The sequence below is a fragment of the Balaenoptera borealis genome (assembly GCF_965194805.1).
Source record: "Balaenoptera borealis genome assembly, chromosome: 2".
In the NCBI taxonomy this organism is placed as follows: Eukaryota; Metazoa; Chordata; class Mammalia; order Artiodactyla; family Balaenopteridae; genus Balaenoptera; species Balaenoptera borealis.
The window spans coordinates 134,333,713-134,354,087 of NC_138867.1; the positions used below are offsets into that span (position 1 = coordinate 134,333,713).

The window sequence follows — 20,375 nt, forward strand, 5'->3', positions numbered from 1 at the left end:
CTGAGTATTGAGGCCAGCTGTAACTTTACAGATTTGGCTAAACTCGATGAAATTCAGCTTCAGTTTTATGGTCTGGTGGATCATGGGAACAAAGCAAATCTCAGGGCTCACTGAAAACAGGTAGTCTATTTAGAGATCCCACAGATGTAATTGGGACCCCAATGTACCAAACCTTCAGCGTATGGATGAAATAGAATACACCTACCTGGTCTTGCCCTCCTCTGACCTTTCCACACAGAGGATTGCAAGGGAAATAGCCTGTCTTGAACCTCAGCACTGAATGGAAGGAAGAGAAAAAAATTTCTCCAAGGCCTGGTAACTTCAAACTGGCCCTCCCTCTGTCTGTAGCCTGAATTCATATTACCTGGTTGGTCCTAAGACCTCCAGCAAAGAAATTAGTTTACACTTGACCCAAGCTGAATGTGGCACCGGTGATTGATGGAAACACATACAAATCCTCTCTAGAAAAAAATCACCTTAAAAGTAGGTCTCAAATAACTTCAGCAGATAAAGACCCAAGAGATATGAACCCACAGAGGCAAGAAATATGAAGCATACTCAGAAACAAGGCACCATGAACAAGAGAGCAGCATGGAAACAAGGCAGCCAGTTTAGATGCACAGAGGCTTCAGATATGGGAATTAGCAGAGAAAGAATATAAAATAATATGTTTACTATGAGTTGAGAAACAAAAGAGAATTGAAAGAGTAAAAACCAAAGGCATATAAAAATGGCTTAACAAATTAGAAAATGCACAATAAGGAATTTCTAGAAATGAAAATATAATCTCAAAAAGCAAAACTCCAATGGATGTGATGAAAAAATAATACAAAGAAAAATTAAACGAACATGAGACTATATCTAAAGAATCATCCAGAAAAAAGAGAGGCAGAATAACAGGAATGCTAGGATGAGAATGTCTAATCTAAGTTTCAGCATGAAAAGAGAGAGAATGGAGCAAAAACAATTTTCGAAGACATATCAGCGGAGTGTTGTCCAGAAGTGATGAAAGACACAAAAGTACAAATTCAGAGAGTCAAAAAAAAAAAAACTTCAGGTAGGGTAAATAAAATGAAATCTACATCTAGGCATATCAAATGACATTGCAGAACATCAAAAATCAAAAGCATCAGGAGAGAAAAGAAGAAAAAAGAAGTTCTAGAATTGAAGTTAGAGTGAGAGCTGACTTCTTAACCACAACAGTGAGAACCAGAATACAGAGGAATAATATCTTCAGTTCCTGAGAGAAAATAACTGTCAGCACAGCATTGTGCATCCAGAGAAAATCCCTTTTACAAAAGAGGGCAAATTAAAAAATTACTCCAGGGCTTCCCTGGTGGCGCAGTGGTTGAGAATCTGCCTGCCAATGCAGGGGACACGGGTTCGAGCCCTGGTCTAGGAAGATCCCACATGCCGCGGAGCAGCTGGGCCCGTGCGCCACAACTACTGAGCCTGTGCGTCTGGAGCCCGTGCTCTGCAACAAGAGAGGCCGCGATAGTGAGAGGCCCGCGCACCGCGATGAGGAGTGGCCCCCGCTTGCCGCAACTAGAGAAAAGCCCTCGCACAGAAATGAAGACCCAACACAGCCAAAAATAAATAAATTAATTTTTTTAAAAAAATTACTCCAGAAAAACAAAACTGAGGATTTGCCCCAGCAAACCCTCACTAAAAGAACATGTCAAAAATGTTCTTGATTTTAAGAAAAAAGGGAGGTTTATGATGACAGAAGGAATAAGTAAAGTGGACAATACATAGATATAATATGTAAATAAACATTGAATAAACAATCTTCCCAGATTAAAAAACACAGAACCAAAATACCTAACAGTACAGATAAATCAAAAATAGTATATTTGAACTGTTATATTTTAAAAGAAAATCCATTAAAGATTTAATATTGTTAAGATATTGACTCTCCTCAGAATTGATCTACGGATTCACACAATCCCAATCAAATTCCCTACAGGCTTTTAAGACTTATATGGAAAAGGAAAAAATCTAGAAGAGCTAAACCAATCTGTTTTCCTTTTGCAAAAGTTAAAGGAGTTGCTCTAGCTGATTCTGACTTCTTATAAAGTTATGGTAACCAAGACAGTCCGGTATTAGCATGAGGCTAGGCAAATAGATAAATAGAACAGAGTAGAGAGTTTAGAAATAGATCTGTATGTACATGATTAATTGATTTTCAAGAAAAGCACCAGTGCTATTCAATAGGGAAAGGATTATTTTCTCAATAAATGGTGCTGGAACAACTTGATAAACCTACTGGTAAAAAAGTGAACCTCAACTCTATTCTTAAAAACTAATCCACTAAAGGTGGATCATAAATCTAAATGTAAAGCTGAAACTATAAAGCTTCTAGCAAAGACATGGGAGACTATCTTTGTAACCTTGGGGTAGGTGATGGTTTATTAGGGAAGGTACAGAAATACTAAACATAAAATGTATGATAAATTGACATTCATCAAAAGACATTGTTTAAAAATGAGTTAAGTGATGGATTGGGAGAAAATACTTGATATAGATAGATAGATAGATACATAGATAGATTTCAGGTATATGTATACACACAGAGATATTTATATCTGAATTTCCTGAAAATATATCTGAAATTTCAGAGATATATACACACAAAATTTTTTACCTAGAATATACAGCAAATCAGTAACAAAAATACAAATAACCCAATGGTTAAAAAAAAAAAAAAAAAAAAGTTGGACAGAAGATTTAAATAGATCCCTCCCAAAAGAACATCTTTGAATAGCCAATAAGCATGTGAAAAGCTGCTCAACATCATTAGTCATCAGGGAAGTGAAAACTGTAATGAAGAACCATTTTATAGCTACTGGAATAGTTTTAATTACATCAACATTGGTGCTAGGAATGTAAAATTGCACAACTATCTTGGAAAACAGTGTGGCAGTTTTCTTATTGTATTAGTCTACAGCAGCTTAAAAAAACAGACATTTGTTATCTCACAGTTTCTGTGGGTCAGCAATCTGGGTGCAATTTAGTAATGCCTCTCACTCAAGATCAATTATCAGGTTGCACTTAAGCTGTTGGCCAGGGCTGTGATCTTTTCATATGCTTGTCTTGGGGAAGATCTATTTATAAATGCACTCCAGTGGTTGTTGGCAAGACTCAGCTTCCTGTAGATTATTGGAATGAGGGCCTTAGTTCCTCATGGGATCCCTCAGTTTCTCAGACATCTTCATAGGGCAGTTCTCAGCATGGCAGCTGGCATCCCTTTGAGTGAGGGAATGAGAGCAGGAACCCAAGATGGAAGCCACAGTCTTTTTATAACCTAGTTTCATGAATGACATCCTATCACTCTTGCAATGTTTTACTTGTGTAGAAGCAAGCCACTATATCCAGCCCACATCTAGGAGAGAGAATCACCTAAGAGCATGAATACCAGAATGCAAGGATCATTGGGGATTATTTTAGATACTGCCTTACCACATTTATTAAAGACACACCTATGCTACAACTTAGTAGTTCTATTCATAGCTACTTATTTTAGAGAAATGAAAACTTTATCCTCATAAAGACGTGTGCACAGGGAGATCAGCTCTGTTCTTTGTGTCCACCTAGAGGGGTGGGGTAGGGAGGGTGGGAGGGAGACGCAAGAGGGAGGGGATGTGGGGATATATGTATACGTATAGCTGATTCACTTTGTTATACAGCAGAAACTAACATAACATTGTAAAGGAATTATACTCCAATAAAGATGTTAAAAAAATATAAAAATAAAGACATGTGCAAAATAGCCCCAAACTCAAAACAACCAAATATCTACTAACAGGGAACTGGATAAAGGGTATAAACTTTCAGTTATAAGCTGAATGAGTTCTGGAGAGCTAATGTACAGCATGGTGGTGACTACAGTTAATAAATAATAATGTATTATATATTTGAAATTTGGTAAAAGAGTAGATCTTAAATGTTCTTACCACATGGAAGGTTAAGGTAAATATGTGAGGTGATGAATTGGTTAATTACCTTAATTGGGGGAATCATCTCACAATGTATACATGTATCAAAACATCATGTTGTACACCTTATATACAATGTTTATTTCTTAATAAAATGAAAAGATCTGTGCATTTCACTGTATGTAAATTTTTCCTCAATAAAAAGTCATCTGAAATAAACAAATAATCTAATTACATGAGAGACACATCTAAAATATAACCATACAGAATGGATGATATTTAAAAGAGTAGAAAAATGCGTTCAAGGAAAATACAGAGTGAGAACAACTATACTAATAGGCAAAATGGATTTCAAGGCAAAAACATTATAAGAAATAGAATCATTATACACATTGATAAGAAGACAATAAGGAAGACAGAACAATTCTAAGCTGGTATGTATTTAATAAAATACCTCTTTTAGTAACTGATAGATCAAACAGATATATAAATAAATTTGAACAGAACAATTAAATATCTTGAGTTAACAGACATAGATAGAACATGGCACCAACAACTGCAGAACACACATTCTTTTCAGACAGGCATGAATATTTATAAAAATTGACATATACTGGGCCAAAAACCTAGCCTCAATTTTTAAATAATTGATTTTTTTAAAGAGAATGTTTTTTAACTATAATATTATCAGTTTAAAACTGATGAATAAAATATACAATAGAAATAAATCCTAGAAAATCTTACATATTTAGAAATTAAGGAAAATCCTTCTATAAAACTTACCACAGAAGAAATTATACTAAAATTACGAAACATTTACACCTATATTAATGCTCCTTTGGTATGCTGCCAAAAATATACATGTCCTTAAATGAATATATTAACTAAGAAGGCAGAACATTTTAATTAACTAAGGTGGCAACACATTTTTAGAACTTAGATTAGGATAATTCTGCAGTTCTATTTAGAACAAAAGACAAGGAAAATTTAAGGACAAGAAATAAACATAACACAGGATTGACAAAAGCAAAAGTTAGCTCTTTGAAAAGACGAATAATTGACAGTACTGCTCAAGAGGAAAAGAAGACGTGAATAAAAATATTTGGAACAACAAAAGACATAACTACAAATGTTAGGGACATTTTTTTAAATGAAAATATCATGAAAAGCTTTTGCCAATAAGTTTAAACCTTTCTATGAAATGGAAAAATACTAAGAAGACATAACTCACCAAAATCAACCTGAGAAGAAGCATAAAACCTGTATAATCCTATAATTATTTTTTAAATGGAAATAAGGTGTCATTCCATGCCCAGAAGGTTTATGAATGATTTAAATATTCAAGGGGTAAATAATTCTAATCTTTCATTAAAAATTCCAAAATATAGAAAACTGATAGAACCTGACAAATATATTGTAAGACAGAAAAATTACAGGATAAACTCACTTATGAACACAGGTGCAAAATCCTAAAAAAAATTAACAGTTTCAGAAATTGATAGAAAAGATGATACATAATGACAACGTTGAACTAATACCAAAAAATTTAGGAGTGGATTATTATTGGAAAATTAATATAATTTACCACATTTTTTTTTCTATGTATACAATGATTTTAATTTTATACACATTAATATATTAAGGAGAAGTATATTATCTCAATATATGAAGAATAGAATGGTACTTGATAAAATTCACAGAAATGAATGATAGAAACTCTTAGCAAAATAAGAATAGAAGGGAACTCTCTCATTACGATAAAAAGTATTTCGGGAAAAAATAAAAACCATAGAACGAAAGAATCTTAATGATAAATTTTTTTTTTTTTTTTAGGGACAAAGGTGGGGTTTGTTTTTATTATAAAAGAAAAAAAACACCAAAAACTCCTAAGGAATCTTAACAAAGGAAGGGAATATTTCACACTCAGAGAATAGGCACCAGGACACAAAATTACAAGTGTTTTTACTCCAGATCTGTCCTCATCTCCTCCAACAGCAGAGATGGGAGGGAGACAGCTGAAGCAAACAGGCAATTCTGTAAAACAAAGACTTAGAAACCCTACAAATATGATTAAAATCTAAACTTCTGTTTTGCTTTTAAAAAAAAATTTTTTTTAATATATCAGAAGGCCTGCTTTAGTGACATGCTAGTCCCACCAGAAAATAACCCCAAAACCCCCTTGTCAGTAACATGCTCAAGTTGACCAGCCAACTCGTGTTTCCAAACTCAGCTCAGATGACTGCTACTGCTATCAATTCAGGAAAAGGCAAGATTGCCGTTTCCTTACTTTTAGTCCACATTGTATTGGACAGTCCTAGACAGAACAGTATGAAAAGTAAAAGAAAAAGTATAAGAAATCAAAAGGCATAAAACTGTCATAAAATAATTACTGCCCACCAAGAAAACCTAAATCAACCTGTGTACAAATTGTGAAAAATAAGATAATTTACCTAGGTGTTAACTATAAGATCAACATACCAAAAACAACAAACAAACAAAAACCTGAATCTCAATACAACAGGAAAAAGAAATAGGTGTAAGAGAAATACATTTTTACTGAAATACCATTTTCAATAGCCACAAGAGATATGCTGAATCCACATAGAGAAGACTGTCTAATTTTTTTGAAATACATCCAAGAAAACATAACAAAATAGAGACAGATGCAATGATCATGAAGTGAACATAAATCCAGTCAAAATTCCAACAGGTCTTCCTTCAGTTGAAACTTCAGTTGATTCTGAAATTTATTTGGAAGACCAAGAATAGCTAGGACAGTCTGGAAGAACAAGGCAAGAGAACTTGCCTTATGAAATGTAAAGAATTTAAAATCATAGTAAGCTAAAATATTTAATTAATTATTGTTACAGGGATAGATGAATAGAATAACGAAACAGACCAGAAAACCCTGAAAGAGGCCCATAAGTGTATGGCAACATCATTTATGACAGAGCTAAATATGGGCTTTTCAATATATGATGTTGAGATCCTTCATCTGCATCTGTTTTGACCCCAACCTCAGACCACACACAAAAATGAATACCTATGAATTAGAGACTTAGAAAAAGCAAAACATAAAAGTTTTAAAAACAATATTGAAGAACTTTATGGTTTCAGTGTAGGGAAGGATTTCTCAGACAAGACACAGAAAGCACAAACCCTAGAGGAAAAGATAATAAATTTGTTGACATTAGAATATAAAACTTTTTCACCCAAAAATGCTAAGCATAGAGTGAAAAGATAAACTACAGCCTCAAAACAAAGTTGAGTCTATCAATACATAGAACTGCTAAACAATTATTTTTCAGAATATATAAAGCATGACTACAATTCATACATAGAAAATCAAAAAAACAAAAAAATTAAAAGAGACAAAAGACATTTCACTGAAGAAGAATCCCAAATGGCTTACCAACAAATGAAAAGAGCCTTAACTCCATTACTAATCTGGGAAATGCAAATTTAAAAGACAGTATAGCATCCCATTTCACACTCACTTCATAACAAACAATATCAAATGCTAGCAAGAAAGTAGAAAAAACAGAACTCTATACATTACTAGTGGGAAAGTAATAAAGCTGTAGATAAGCATACCCTAGGAGCTAGCAATTCCACTCTTCACCTATGTGTCCTAAAGAAAATTTACAAGTGAACACCAGGATCCACATACAAGAATGTGCAGAGATGACTTTGTAGAAACAAAAACTTGGAATCAATCCAAATGTCCAACAAAAGGATGGACAAAAAAACCATGATGTGTGATAAGCCCAGGGGAAGAGAATAAATTACAGCTGCGCTACAGCATGGATGCATCTCAGGAACAAAACGTTGAGGCCAAAAATAAGTAAATCACTGAAGAATACATAAGTGGAATTATTCTGCGCATAACGCTCAAAAACACATGGCAGTAAACAATTTATCATTTAAGGAGGCAAATGTAATATAATATTATAAAGAAAAGCAAGAAAACAGTAAACAAAATTCATAGTAGCAGTTACTCTTGAGAGAAGGAAATGGTTAGGATTAGGAAGAGCTCAGGGAATTACAAAGGTAAGAATTTTTTTTTTTAAAAAAGGATGGTGACTATACAAGATTCATGTCAATGTCATCCTTGATACCATAGTTATATTTAGAGAAATCTTTTGCATCAATTCCAAAAATGTAATGATTTGGAATAAAGTTTTTTTTCATCAGAAGCCCTGGCAGTAATCGGCCAGGTTAGAATAGCAGCTGCCTCCTGTCCAGAGCACCTCCATCGCTTGCCATATACGATTGTGCAGAGACTCTTGTTTTCCTTACAGCTTTCTTATGGGTCACTCACTGGCATCACCTTTCCAGTCTCTGTGGGCATCTGATGTGACGACGTGGTTTTAGAGCAGTGGTTCTCAAAGTGTGGTCCCCAAACTAGCAGCTTCAGCATCACCTGTGACTTGTCACAAGCGCAGGCATTCAGGCACCACCCTAAACCTACTGTATCAAACTCAGGGGTGGAGCCCGGCAACGTAAGTTTTAACAAGCCCTCCAGGGGACTCTGCTTCTCCTGTTTGAGAACCACTGTTCTGGAGGGCATGGTCCAGCCTTGGACCTCCTTTCCTAGACTTTCTTCCATTCTCAGATTCTTCAGCCCTCCCAGACGGGAGTCGCATGTGCTCCTAATGGGAGCAGTATTCATTTCCAAGAGCCAACAGGACCCTCAGTTGTCACCAGCGCTCCCCGAATCAGGAGGAAGCCTCCCTCCATTTTCCTTGCTCAAACCATCTAAGCAGTGGTGTTGTGGTTGTTAATCTATGGTCAGAAATTGACTGACATCACTGCAAGAGTGCTTTGTCTACTCTTTGCAGGCCCCACAGGGCTCTTGTAGGAGCTTTTTTTTTTTTCAGTGGAAAGATTTAGCATGTGAACAAACTATTAAGTCTGCCTGAAGAACAAAGGGCATTAAGATGAGGTATGAAACACAAAGCCAATTCTTTTTTTTTTCTTAACATCTTTATTGGAGTATAATTGCTTTACAATGGTGTGTTAGTTTCTGCTTTATAACAAAGTGAATCAGTTATACATATACATATGTTCCCATATCTCTTCCCTCTTGCATCTCCTTCCCTCCCACCCTCCCTATCCCACCCCTCTAGGTGGTCACAAAGCACAATAAAGATGTTAAAAAAAAAAAAAAAAAAATGAATTGGTAGGAAATACTAAAAACTATTTAAATTTAAGCAAGTATTTTCAACTAGTCTCAATAATCATCTGTAGGCCATGTTTTTGAGAGGAAACTGAAATGTTTTCAGAGACTTTCTCATTTCTATGAACACTAGATAAAAGCTACAGGTAAAGATCCTTGTATGATTTCATCTTATAATATTTTTCCACTTCCTATTTAAAATGAAATGAAAGACCAACTCCTGGACCAATTATTTTTAGTAGCATATACCTTTCTCTGTTATCAAATACATAAGAAAAGTTTGAATGCAAATATAATTAATGGAGTATTTCTGAAAAAAGAAACACAAAGCCAGTTACTGCTTTGTCTCTGCTGCCAGGAAATTGTCATTTCTACCTTATCTTAGCCTTTCACGCTAGGAGACAGTTTCAGAGTAGCCCCCTTCCTTGTCATCCTGGTACTTCCAAGGCTGTGAGAGGGGAAAAGGCAGCAGTTATTTCTGAGTCCACTTCTCTGGCCTGGGAGCCCTCCTGCTGATTTCAAAGCCCATGGGAGGCGGCAAGAATAAAGTGAATTCATATGACTGAAATGCCAACACTCCATCTGATAAAGTTCTCCAAGCTCCAAACATTTTTTTTCTATTTTGAGTTTTTCCCTCTCAACCATCTTTTTGTATGAATCATCCACTTTGAAGGCTACATACCAAGTATGAACACATTCACCGTACCCTGAATTTGATGTCACTGATGTCAACCTTTTCAGTAAGTTGTGAGGACTATTGTAGGGAAGGAAGTATGTCTCACTGAGCCATATGTAGTACTACCACCTTACCCTTATTTATGGAGGCTAGTTTTGGAAATACAAGTGCATATTCCATGAAGATAGATTTGACATTGAATTACAAAGCATGGCATGAAGATATGGGAGACAGGAAAGAAGGCCAGTTTTTCTGGAAGTGATATGGAATACTGGACCACATGCCTGGGTTTGAATCTTAGTTTTGCCCTTTTACTAGGTGTGCAACCCTGAGCAAGTCATTTACCTTAGCGTCCTTGCTTGTACAATCAGGACTGAAGGAGTGCCAAAGGCATAGGATTTTTGTGGGGATTAAATGAGATAACACATATAAAGCACGTTCCACAGTGTCCATCACCTAGTGAGTATTCAATAGAGCATAGCTGACGTTTATGGCAAGAAATAAGACTAACAAAATAGGTCAGCTCAAGCTCTAAATGGGCAAATATGTCCAAGAGTTCCTATCTTTTCTAAGAAATGTGTGAAGGTTTTGATAAGAGAAGTGACATATTCAAAACTGACTTCAGGTGTGTGTGAAGTACACACAACTGACTTCACTTTATGTGTCAAGTACACTGGAAAAAAGTAAAAGGAAGAATTAGAGACAAAACTTGGGAGGTTTCAACAGTCCAGGTTAGAGATGAACTAATAGATTGAGTAGGGAGAAGACGTGAGTTAAAAACTGTGTTAACTGATGCAGTGAGGGAGGGAGGGAGGGAGAGAGGGAGGGAAGAAGGGTAACAGAGAAGATGGCGTGAGGGCTCTCCCCTGGGGAAGGGGGAGGATGGCAGTGCCCTGGAGAAGAGGGTGAACAAATGTGGAAGAGAGCTGGCAGTATTGTCAGAAGGGAAGCTTATGCCATGAGGGGAAAGGTCTCAATAGTAGTGAAAACAGAAGGTGTTACACAACACTAGGATAAGGGGTGTGAGTCAGCCAGACCTTATAGGAGAGAAGCAAAGAAAATGGCGGGAAACCATCTTCAGATTTTAGACGTGAGCTATAGGAAGAGCTTGATGCGTTGGATTAAGGTCCTAGACAAGGCTTTGCGGCACAGACATCATTCCCTGCCACTCTAGCAACAAGACCCCCTTCCTTGAGCTGACGTTAGAGTGAGAAAAACCACAGGCAAAGGAAGTCAACCACAGTTCGAGGTAGAACCACACCCGGTTCAGCACCGACTGGGTGAAGGTCTTGTGAGGACGAGAGGGTAGGATAGGGGATTTTTGCCGCACACAAAGGGGTGAGGTCAGAATGGAAAGAAGGAGTGAAAGAGAAGCTCAAGCCCATCCTTTGCTTAGGACTAGACACCTGCTGTCTCTCTTTAAGACTCTGGATGAGCCACTGTAGGGGGAGCACAGAAATCAGTGGAGAAGCCTGCTCTCTGAAGCACACCTCAGGGACCCAGACCTGGGAAGTGGGGAAGAGCCCTGTCTTGGCACCTGTGGAATGTAGCTTGGGATCGCTCAGGGTGGCGCCCCACAGATCGCCTTGCTCCGCCCACCGCTTACTGATGCCCATGAGGGTGTGTATGTCCTACCCATGGGGGCTGGTAGAAGCAGAACATGGAGTCAGCAGTTGGCAGAGAGGATGATGTTCCTTTTAAACATGTTCAAAGTGTCTGAAAGTTAGGAGTGGAGAAATAAAATGCAGAGAAGTGGTCTGATTTCGAGTGGCTTGGTGGCCACTCCTGAGGTCCATGCTTCCTAAGTTGGGATACTTTCTTTGTAACAGAGAAGGGGATCTTCATTCAGTTCAATTTGGTGATAATATTAAAATCTGGACTATTTAGAGGATGGTTGAGTTTTAGTTCATATTTTTTGCATAAAATGAGTTAGGCAAAAATCTTTCTATGAAGCATTATCCTCTTTTGCCCTAATAATTAGCATAGAATGTGGCTGATTCTCCTTCTCTCAACTTACTTAATTTACATACAATAAAATTCACTCTTGGGGGGTATAATTATGTAAGTTTGCATAAACACATGGAGGCGCATAACGACCAATGCAATCAAGATACAGAACAGTTCTATCACCAAAAAACATCTATTCTGGGCTTCCCTGGTGGCGCAGTGGTTGGGAGTCTGCCTGCTAATGCAGGGGACACGGGTTCGAGCTCTGGTCTGGGAAGATCCCACATGCCACGGAGCAAATAGGCCCGTGAGCCACAACTACTGAGCCTGCACATCTGGAGCCTGTGCTCCGCAACAAGAGAGGCCGCGATAGTGAGAGGCCCGCGCACCGCTATGAAGAGTGGCCCCCGCTTGCCACAACTAGAGAAAGCCCTCGCACAGAAACGAAGACCCAACACAGCCAAAAATAAATAAATAAATAATTTTAAAAAAAAACAAAACATCTATTCTTCATGCTGTCCCTCTGTAGTCAAATCACTTCTCTCTATCTGCTGGCAACAACTTATCTGTTCTGAGTTTTCTTTTGACAGTTGCCTATTTGAGTAAGGCCTGAGATTTCTTTACGATTTGCTGGTATCATAACAACAGTAACAGCAGTAATAGTAAAAATTAACACATATTAATTATACATTTCCAATGCGCCAGGCACCATTTGAAGCACTTTAGAGATGAGGAAACTGAGGCTTTGAGAAATTTTGGAAAAGAGAGGAGGGAAGAAGGACTTGCCCAAGGTCATACAGTGGCAGCCCCATGGTTTGAGTCAGCCATGTCCAACTCCTAGGTCTATTTTCTTAACCTCTATCCAATTCTGCTTCCAGGAAGACAAAGAAAGTAGGGCAACGTGGAAAGAATATCTACTAATTTCAGGAAGCTCAGTTTAGACCTGAGATTGCCTTACTCTAGAAATAAACAGAACTTATGTAAGAATTTGGTTAATCATGCTAACGAAGCCATAATTGACTGGGTGCAAGATAGAATGAAGCCAGGATCTTAGAACACCTTCCTGTACAATCTTCGTGATATGCAGTGAAGATAAAGCCCAGATACGTTATGTCCACCCTCATAAAGTTGATCAGGCATGCAAAGCCAGAATTTCCTGATCAGATGCTGAAATGTTGTCTCAATGCTCAGAGTACCAACTTCCTCCTAACTTTACTAAAAACAGTGAAATGGGATCTTTAATCTCAATCTTGTGCATATTTCAGGTTGGAGTCCCCCACCCGGTCTCTGGTGATGGAGGCCCCAAAAGGAGTAGAAATAAACGCAGAAGCTGGCAACATGGAAGCCACCTGCAGAACAGAGCTGAGACTGGAGTCCAAAGATGGAGAGGTAAGCATGAGAGGAACAGAAGCCCAGAGAGACACAGCTCCAAGGAGCCAGTGTTTCCTAAGACGCATCACTCCCTTTGCCTCTTCAGTTTATCCTACAGTGTAATGATCCTACAGTGTGACAGCAAAAAGAGCCAATCGGAAGGTTTTACCTCTGGAACAGATATGTTGAACGGCACGATTATAAGCCAAACCCACAACACATAAAAGTTATAACTCATTATCTGTAAAAGTGCTGAGGTAATAATATGTATCGCAAGAACAGAATTATAAGGACGTCTGTAAAAAATGAATGCTATTTCCTAACTCTCTCATCACCTTAAAGTAAGATTTAGTTGGCTGGTATAACTAAGCTGTATATCACACACGTCTATTTAAAGAGAAACTTAGTTTACCGGTAGACATTTTTAAGTGTACATTGTATGTTTCTACTTTCATTGAAAATGGAAAAGTCAGATCTAAGAGCTATCCCAGATCAGAACAAGCCAAAACTTAACTAGGCAGCAAGAGGCTAAGAGATGAGAGACTGCAAACATTCATTCTCTTAACCCAACACAGTCCCGCCTTGGTGAACAGAATAGCTGCTCGTGTTTTCGCAAGCAAGGTAAGCCAAATCCCCAAAGAAAATATGATTCGAATGCAAACTTTTGAAAGTGGCTTTATCATGTTCAGAAGTGATTTTTTCTACTTAAGATTTTATTTAAAAGAGAAAAAATGTGTTTTTAAAGCAAAACTGTATTCCACCTTCCATATCTACGTACAGGTTATCAGTCTCCACCTGCCTCTGTGTACCAAGCCTGCCTTTCGATTGGTTTGGCATGTGCTATATTTGTTTTAAAAGAGCTAGTCAGATAGAGCTTTCAGTTATCAAAACTGTCTCTGTAGACAGCTGCAGACTCCAAACCACACAGAAGTAGTGACTACATCACAGATACAGTTTACAGTTATCAGAATGTGGACCCAGGAGGAATCAGTTATAATCCTGACCATCATTTAAGACTGGAAGTGCTGCATATTCTTGAAGGCCCACCATGCACATAGATGTTATTTAGGGTCTGAGAAGTCCCATCCTAAAGAAAATTGTTACCCTCTCATTTCCAAATTTACTTCACTCTAGGAATCCATTCACATTCTACATGATACACTTTTACGAAATGCTAATATATACGTGACATTGCCAGTGCAACGCTGTCTGGCTAGAATACAAGCTTCTGGGAGGGTAGAGACTTTATCTGTCTTGTTCATCCCTGAATTCCCAGTGCCAACAATTCTAAACACATAGTAGGTGCTCATTTGATTTCAACTGAACATTCATCCCCTGTTTCGGGATATCAAGAGGGTAAATGACAGGCTCTAACTCTTCCTTCCTGTTTCCTCTCTTTAGATTAAGTTAGATGCTGCGAAAATCAAACTACCTAGACTGCCTCATGGATCCTACACGCCCACAGGAACAAGGCAGAAGGTCTTCGAGATCTGTGTCTGCGCCAATGGGAGATTATTCCTGTCCCAGGCAGGAACCGGTTCCACTTGTCAGATAAACACGAGTGTCTGCCTGTGAAAGACGATGCATAATGGACATTGTCGGCAGCACCCAGGCCTTTTTCGGCTTTAGACCCTGGCTGCCAGCTATTTTTACTAGAACACAGAAAGCCTATCAAAGACCTTTTGTGTGTGTGTGTGTGTGTGTGTGTGTGTGCGTGTGTGTGAGTGAGTTTGCGTGTGTGGGTGATATAAATATATATAAATATATATAAATAAATATATATATCCTCTGTATAAAATGAGGTTTCAGTACAAAAGGAACCATGGGTGACCCTGTGATATCCACTGTCATTGCCATCGCAACCCCACCACATACATGATAAAATCAAAACACTAATTCGGACCCAACATTCCCCAGACCCTGCAGAATCACACAGTGTATTGACACTTACTGAATATCCGCCTACATGTGTGAGTAACAGCCTGTCTGTTCCTTTAGTGTCATTACAAGGCAGTGATGGCGGGAATTTGCAAGTCTCACCCAAGGGCTGAGACCCTTGTAGTAAAAGCAGACACTTTATTAGCTTTCGTGCAGCTGGCCAACTTCTCCCCCTTCAAGTTAGGGATGGGGCAGTGCCGTAGAAGTCAGACAGAGGAACTCAACATGGCTGTGCTACTTTTGCATCCAAACGTATTGGGCTTTTGTGGTTGGATGAATTAGGAGGATGGATTTTAGCAAAGTTTGAATGGCTCACCCAACTCCTGTGAGCTTATTACTTTCTTCAAACTCACGTATTATCCCACAGTCAAAACAGGAGCTGTAAATCAGCACAAAATAGGAAAATAGTTGCTCCTCAGTCGGCTAGAAGCTCCTCGATGGCCTGACAGACTAAGAATAAATGGGCAATAGGTCTCTGTTTAAAGTGAAAAAATGGCTCAAAATCTGTTACATCCTCACTCCTGTTGACTTTATCCAACAGACTCCTACCGAAAATGATCAGGTCAATCCAAATCTTTACGAGTGGAACCCCCACCCCCAAGAGAAGCTATTTGGAGATGGAAATCAAAGAGTGGCGTAGGAAACCAAATTATTTTTAAATATGTTTCTGGGGACTGGTAGGTAATTTAGAGGCATGCGTTTTATTTTTAAAGGTATGCACAAACTCTCTGCCTTCAATCTTCTTATATATTTTTTCAGTATTGGGATATTCATTTTCCTAAGTTGACCATTGTTTTCTCTAAGAACAGTGACCCAAGAATCACAGATCTAAAGTACCACATGCCCCCAGAAATGCTCGCTGAAAATTAATATAGACTGAGTCAAGTGTCTTTATTAGAATCACTGTGTCGCCGGGGGCCCAGCGGTACCCACTCCCCCATATGCGGAAGCAGCTCCCTAATTCCCGCCATCAGCTACCTCCCATCACCCCACTTTCATCATCGTGCTCCAGGGTCACCCTGGCCAGCTCTTGTGCTGGGACAGGGGATTACACCATCTCTGTTCAAAGAGGGGGATACGTGCCTATGCCTTACGACAATGCACTCAGCAAGGAGAAGCACATCCTATATTTATCTTGTGTTACCTGTAGTTTATTTTGAGTGATTGGAGGGGAAGGGTTTCACAATGACTGCGCATCTTAAAAGCTGGTAGGCAAACCAAGTGGCTGACAGATGTGGACTCCGAGGAGCCTGGAAGGGAGACGTAACTGCTTTCGACCATCCTGGATGCCACTTGGCAAGCAGTAGCCCCACAGTCCTAAACGAACTCCTATTTGTAGGCCTGAATGGCATTTGTTTGTTGTTTTTTTTCCTCAACAGGGTTCTGCTTTTTCTTACTTCACAAGCAGAGGGGAGATGTGCCATAGGAAATGAATAAGAGGTTTGGTATTTTTGAGATGACACTCAAGCATCGGGCTGAGTTTTGCACATGTGGAAGGTAAAAGCAAGCTGTGTGTTGCTTAGTCACTTAGAAGTGGGGGGGAGGAGGGATGGTTCTAGCCTGACCAGTGGCCCTGCTGGCTCCCGGACCCCAGGCTCCCCCCCGTCACTCCTGCTTAATATCCGTACGGAAGAATTGGGTTGCTCAAGGGTGAGACCGTAAGATTGCTTAGTGTGCAGCACTAGGGTCTAAAAAGGAAAACCATAAAGAGATATCCAATTGCTCTGGCTCAGTATTATTTACATCCTGTAGGATCACACCGCCAGAATTTGCATGTACCACACCCAGGGTTTTTCCAAGCCAGGAAAGGCCCTCCTTGGCGACTGGGAGCATCTACCCCATACCTTTCAGATCAACAGTAGTACCTATAAGGTCCTTTGTGGCTAAATACCTGAAGACAAAGGTTTTTGTTTGTTTTGTTTGTTTTTTAAGCAGACAGACCATCTTTGCATTTTGTCATCTCAAGTACATATTCTAAGGATGACGAAGAAATGGAAGGTTCCCTGAACCTCTTTCATCTAACTTTGTTCTAATCGTTAAATGAAAGTCTGAGATCAGCACCTTGGAAAGTTTATGCCAATAAACAAGACTGGTGTGATGCCACTTGCAAAAATTAATCCTAAATGCACTCAGATCACAAATAGAATAAAAAGAATAATGGCAACCAAGAATAGAAATCAAGCACCTATGGGGACAGACATGATATAAAATTCTGATTTTCATTTGTGCTAAGTGACTATGGTATACCAGGTAATGAGCAGGAAGTTTGGCGTGAATTAAATTATGTATTTCAGTTCAGACTTTAGAATTCAGTAATTGCATATGAAGTTCTTCAATGTACATTTTTTTCTCCCAACTTCCTCCAACTAGAATACCTGTCCATGGTCATGAGAAAAAGTTTTACTTGAATTCTGGAAAAAAAAAAATCTCTTTTACATTAAAATCTGATACCTTTAATTTATAAAAATGAGATCCTTTCTAATCTCATATACAATATCTTCTAGAAAATCACATCTCTCAATATATTAAGCATGGGTGGCATAACAAAGAGTTTAAATGAATTTTCAATATTCTAGAAGTTCCAGTATGTTAATATTCTTCAGAAAAGTTTTATAAATTAAAAGTTGATCTCCAAATATGTTTAGCACCTAGTTCTATCGGATATCTGCTCAATAAGTTGTTAAAGTTTAGTCTTAAGAGGTTTTCAAAAGCCCTTTTGGTGACATCAGTCTAGGTGGAAACTTGATACAAAGCTGTATCTTTCTGTTACCCAAGAGACAGAGCCTATAAACTTGAATTGGCTTTTAACTTCCTTTAGGTCAGTTTTCCCTTGGATGATTTCCATTGTATATCCAGCACCATAGACCAAAGATTGCTTGAGGCTTGACTCTAGCACAGGGGTCAACAAACTCTGGTCCCAAAACCAAATGGGACTCATCACCTGATTTTGTGAATAAAGTTTTATTATAACACAGCCACATCCGTCCACTTACTTGTTATGTATGGCTGATTGCATACTGGACCAGCAGGGTTGAATATCTGTGCCAGAGACCTCTTGGCCCACAAAACATAAAATAGTTACTAATTGGTTGTTTAGTAAAAGTTTGCTGACTCCTGACATAGAGGTCATTTGTAGCCTCATTTGTGTTGGACACAGCAGGAGAGAAAGCAGACCACAGCACTACATTTCCATGCGTGCTTGGGAATATAAATATGTGGTTATAGAAAAGATTGTCCGCCTTACACTGCATGTAAAAGAGATTCACTTGTCTGAGAAACACAGGCTCACAGGATTCTTGGAAACAGGGAAGACGGAATTAGGGAAGGGTTTAGTGGAAGAGGAAAGCTGTGATCCTCCAAAAGGTTCTTCCTAGAACCCTTCATATATAAATATAGGGGATTCCTTTGGTCAGCATCATTGTGTGACAAGAAGTGAAGCAGGGGTCCTTTGATTTAGAGTCTCTTTCCTGAAGAGACTATTTCTGCAATCTCTGCCTAGAGGGTTTCATCTCACCTTCCCATATTCCAGAAAGATGCCTATTCCGTGGTTCTCTGAAGAGTATTTTTGACTTAACATATCTTTTTGGCATCCGTCACCTCGGTTATTCACACCCACAGAGGACTCGCTTTCCTACAACCACATCAGGCCTGAAGGGTTGGTGGGACCAACAAATAATTAGAAATATTCAAAGGAACATCTGAAAATATGTAGGACAAAAAAATGTAGAATTGTTTCATGAATCTGTTGCTGGGATTTGTGGGGGGCGGGGACCAGATTAATGCCAGTTTGATGTTGTTTCCAAGGATCTGGGTCTTTGTTCTTTGGTGTAGGAGGAGTACAAAAAAAAAAAAGATCTATTTTGAATTCCAGCGTCTCTACCTCTGTGTGGTAAGGCAGGTTCCTACCAGAGATTTGCCCCTTCAGTCAGCATCCCTATTGCTAATCCAAAGCTTTATACTCATATTCAATATTGTTAAAATAGCATCAGTTACGAATGATTCTTTGTAAGCATGAGTATTCCTGTTAGGGAGGAAAGGTGTTTTGTTTTTTTTTTTAAATAAAAATACCCACCATTTACCAGACCCTAATCAACATTAGTTAAAGGAGTCCTTCAGCATTTTATCTGGATTCAACTAAAAGAGGATTAAATTGGCCTTTCACAGGAACAGCTACATGAGAATGTCTTGCTTTTGTTTATTTTAGGCAAAAGGTAGCCTGATGTTTAGACCAAGGAGGTAAATATCCATCTAAGCACTTGATCCTTATTTTTTAAGGCTCTCTGAAAGGTGAAAATCTAATTTAAGTGAGTTGTAAACAAAACCCCTTTCCTCTCTTTCCTCTGCTCCAGGAAATCTTAGGCACAAAAAGGATAACAAAGCAGTTCCTAGAATGATACATTTGCATGGTGCCCCAGTAGCAGGTGGGGGGAAAAAGTCATAATAAAAGAAACAACCTTAGAAAACAGGCCTTTTATCTCAAAGATAAAATGTCTTTCTTTTGGTCTTTCATCACTTTCTCCTCCTTGGAAGGCTCCCCCAGTCCCAACATATTTCCATTAAAATAGTCAAAGCTACTGCACCGGGATGTCAGATGCATCTCTTTCTTTGTGGTAATCAGAATTTAAAATTACACAGTTGCCTCTGAATTTCTCATTCACAAAGCTAAACCACTGATAAGAGATAAAGCACTCTGAAGCCGCTGCTTCAGCCGGCAAGGCACACCGCACGCATTAGCACTTTCAAAAGCAATGTGATTTCTATGGTTCTTAAAAGCTTTCTTCATAATAGAGTCCTTGAAATTTCTCAAGACAGGTCTGTATGGCAAAGGGAAAAGAATTACTTGTGGGAGGTCCTCCTTTGAGCATTGTTAGAGCACAAGGATAAAAGAAAACATCCCATTTGGGGTGACCCATGCTCCATGGGCTAGTTTCTTTGGTTTTATCCCCCCCCCCACCTTCCTTTTATAGATACTGACAGAGTAGGAAGTTAGCATCTTCCCTTGAAAAAAAAAAAGAGCTGTCCAATAGGAAGCAACAGGAGATGTGATGTCGGAACAGCATTAACGATGTTATTAAATCCATCAGTAAACAGTCTCAAATATACCAACAGCAATGCTGTCTCCTTAACTTCTGCCCAACAAGTAGTAATACCAGTTCCGCTTCCGTGAGGTTTGCAACTGAACAGAGGAAAAGTTGCTATAGGCAAGAAGTATTTTTAGAGTCCAAATCCAGCTGTCACAATGGGAAACCAGAATAGTGTTCCAAAATGCCTCATTAGGCGTTTGGACACCCTCACTAGGCACTGAAGGGATTTGCTTCGTCGCTGAACA

At 38.7% G+C, this 20,375-nt stretch overlaps 2 protein-coding genes and 1 long non-coding RNA gene across 5 annotated transcripts in view; 2 read left to right on the forward strand and 1 right to left on the reverse strand.

Moving 5' to 3' along the window:
• Positions 1 to 20,138, forward strand: part of SGCD (sarcoglycan delta) — a 415,397-nt gene extending 395,259 nt beyond the window's left edge. Inside the window, exons 7-8 of the mRNA XM_082379160.1 lie at positions 13,003 to 13,126; positions 14,510 to 20,138. Coding sequence (XP_082235286.1) covers positions 13,003 to 13,126; positions 14,510 to 14,683 — 298 coding nt within the window. The 3' untranslated portion in view covers positions 14,684 to 20,138. The remainder of the gene's footprint in view (positions 1 to 13,002; positions 13,127 to 14,509) is intronic.
• Positions 1 to 20,375, reverse strand: part of LOC309622881 (uncharacterized protein) — a 266,899-nt gene that overhangs the window by 106,704 nt on the left and 139,820 nt on the right. The window lies entirely within an intron of this gene.
• LOC309622904 lies at positions 454 to 5,878 on the forward strand. Its single transcript, XR_014241208.1, has 2 exons — positions 454 to 5,537; positions 5,579 to 5,878. It is a non-coding gene; the product is annotated as an uncharacterized lncRNA (long non-coding RNA).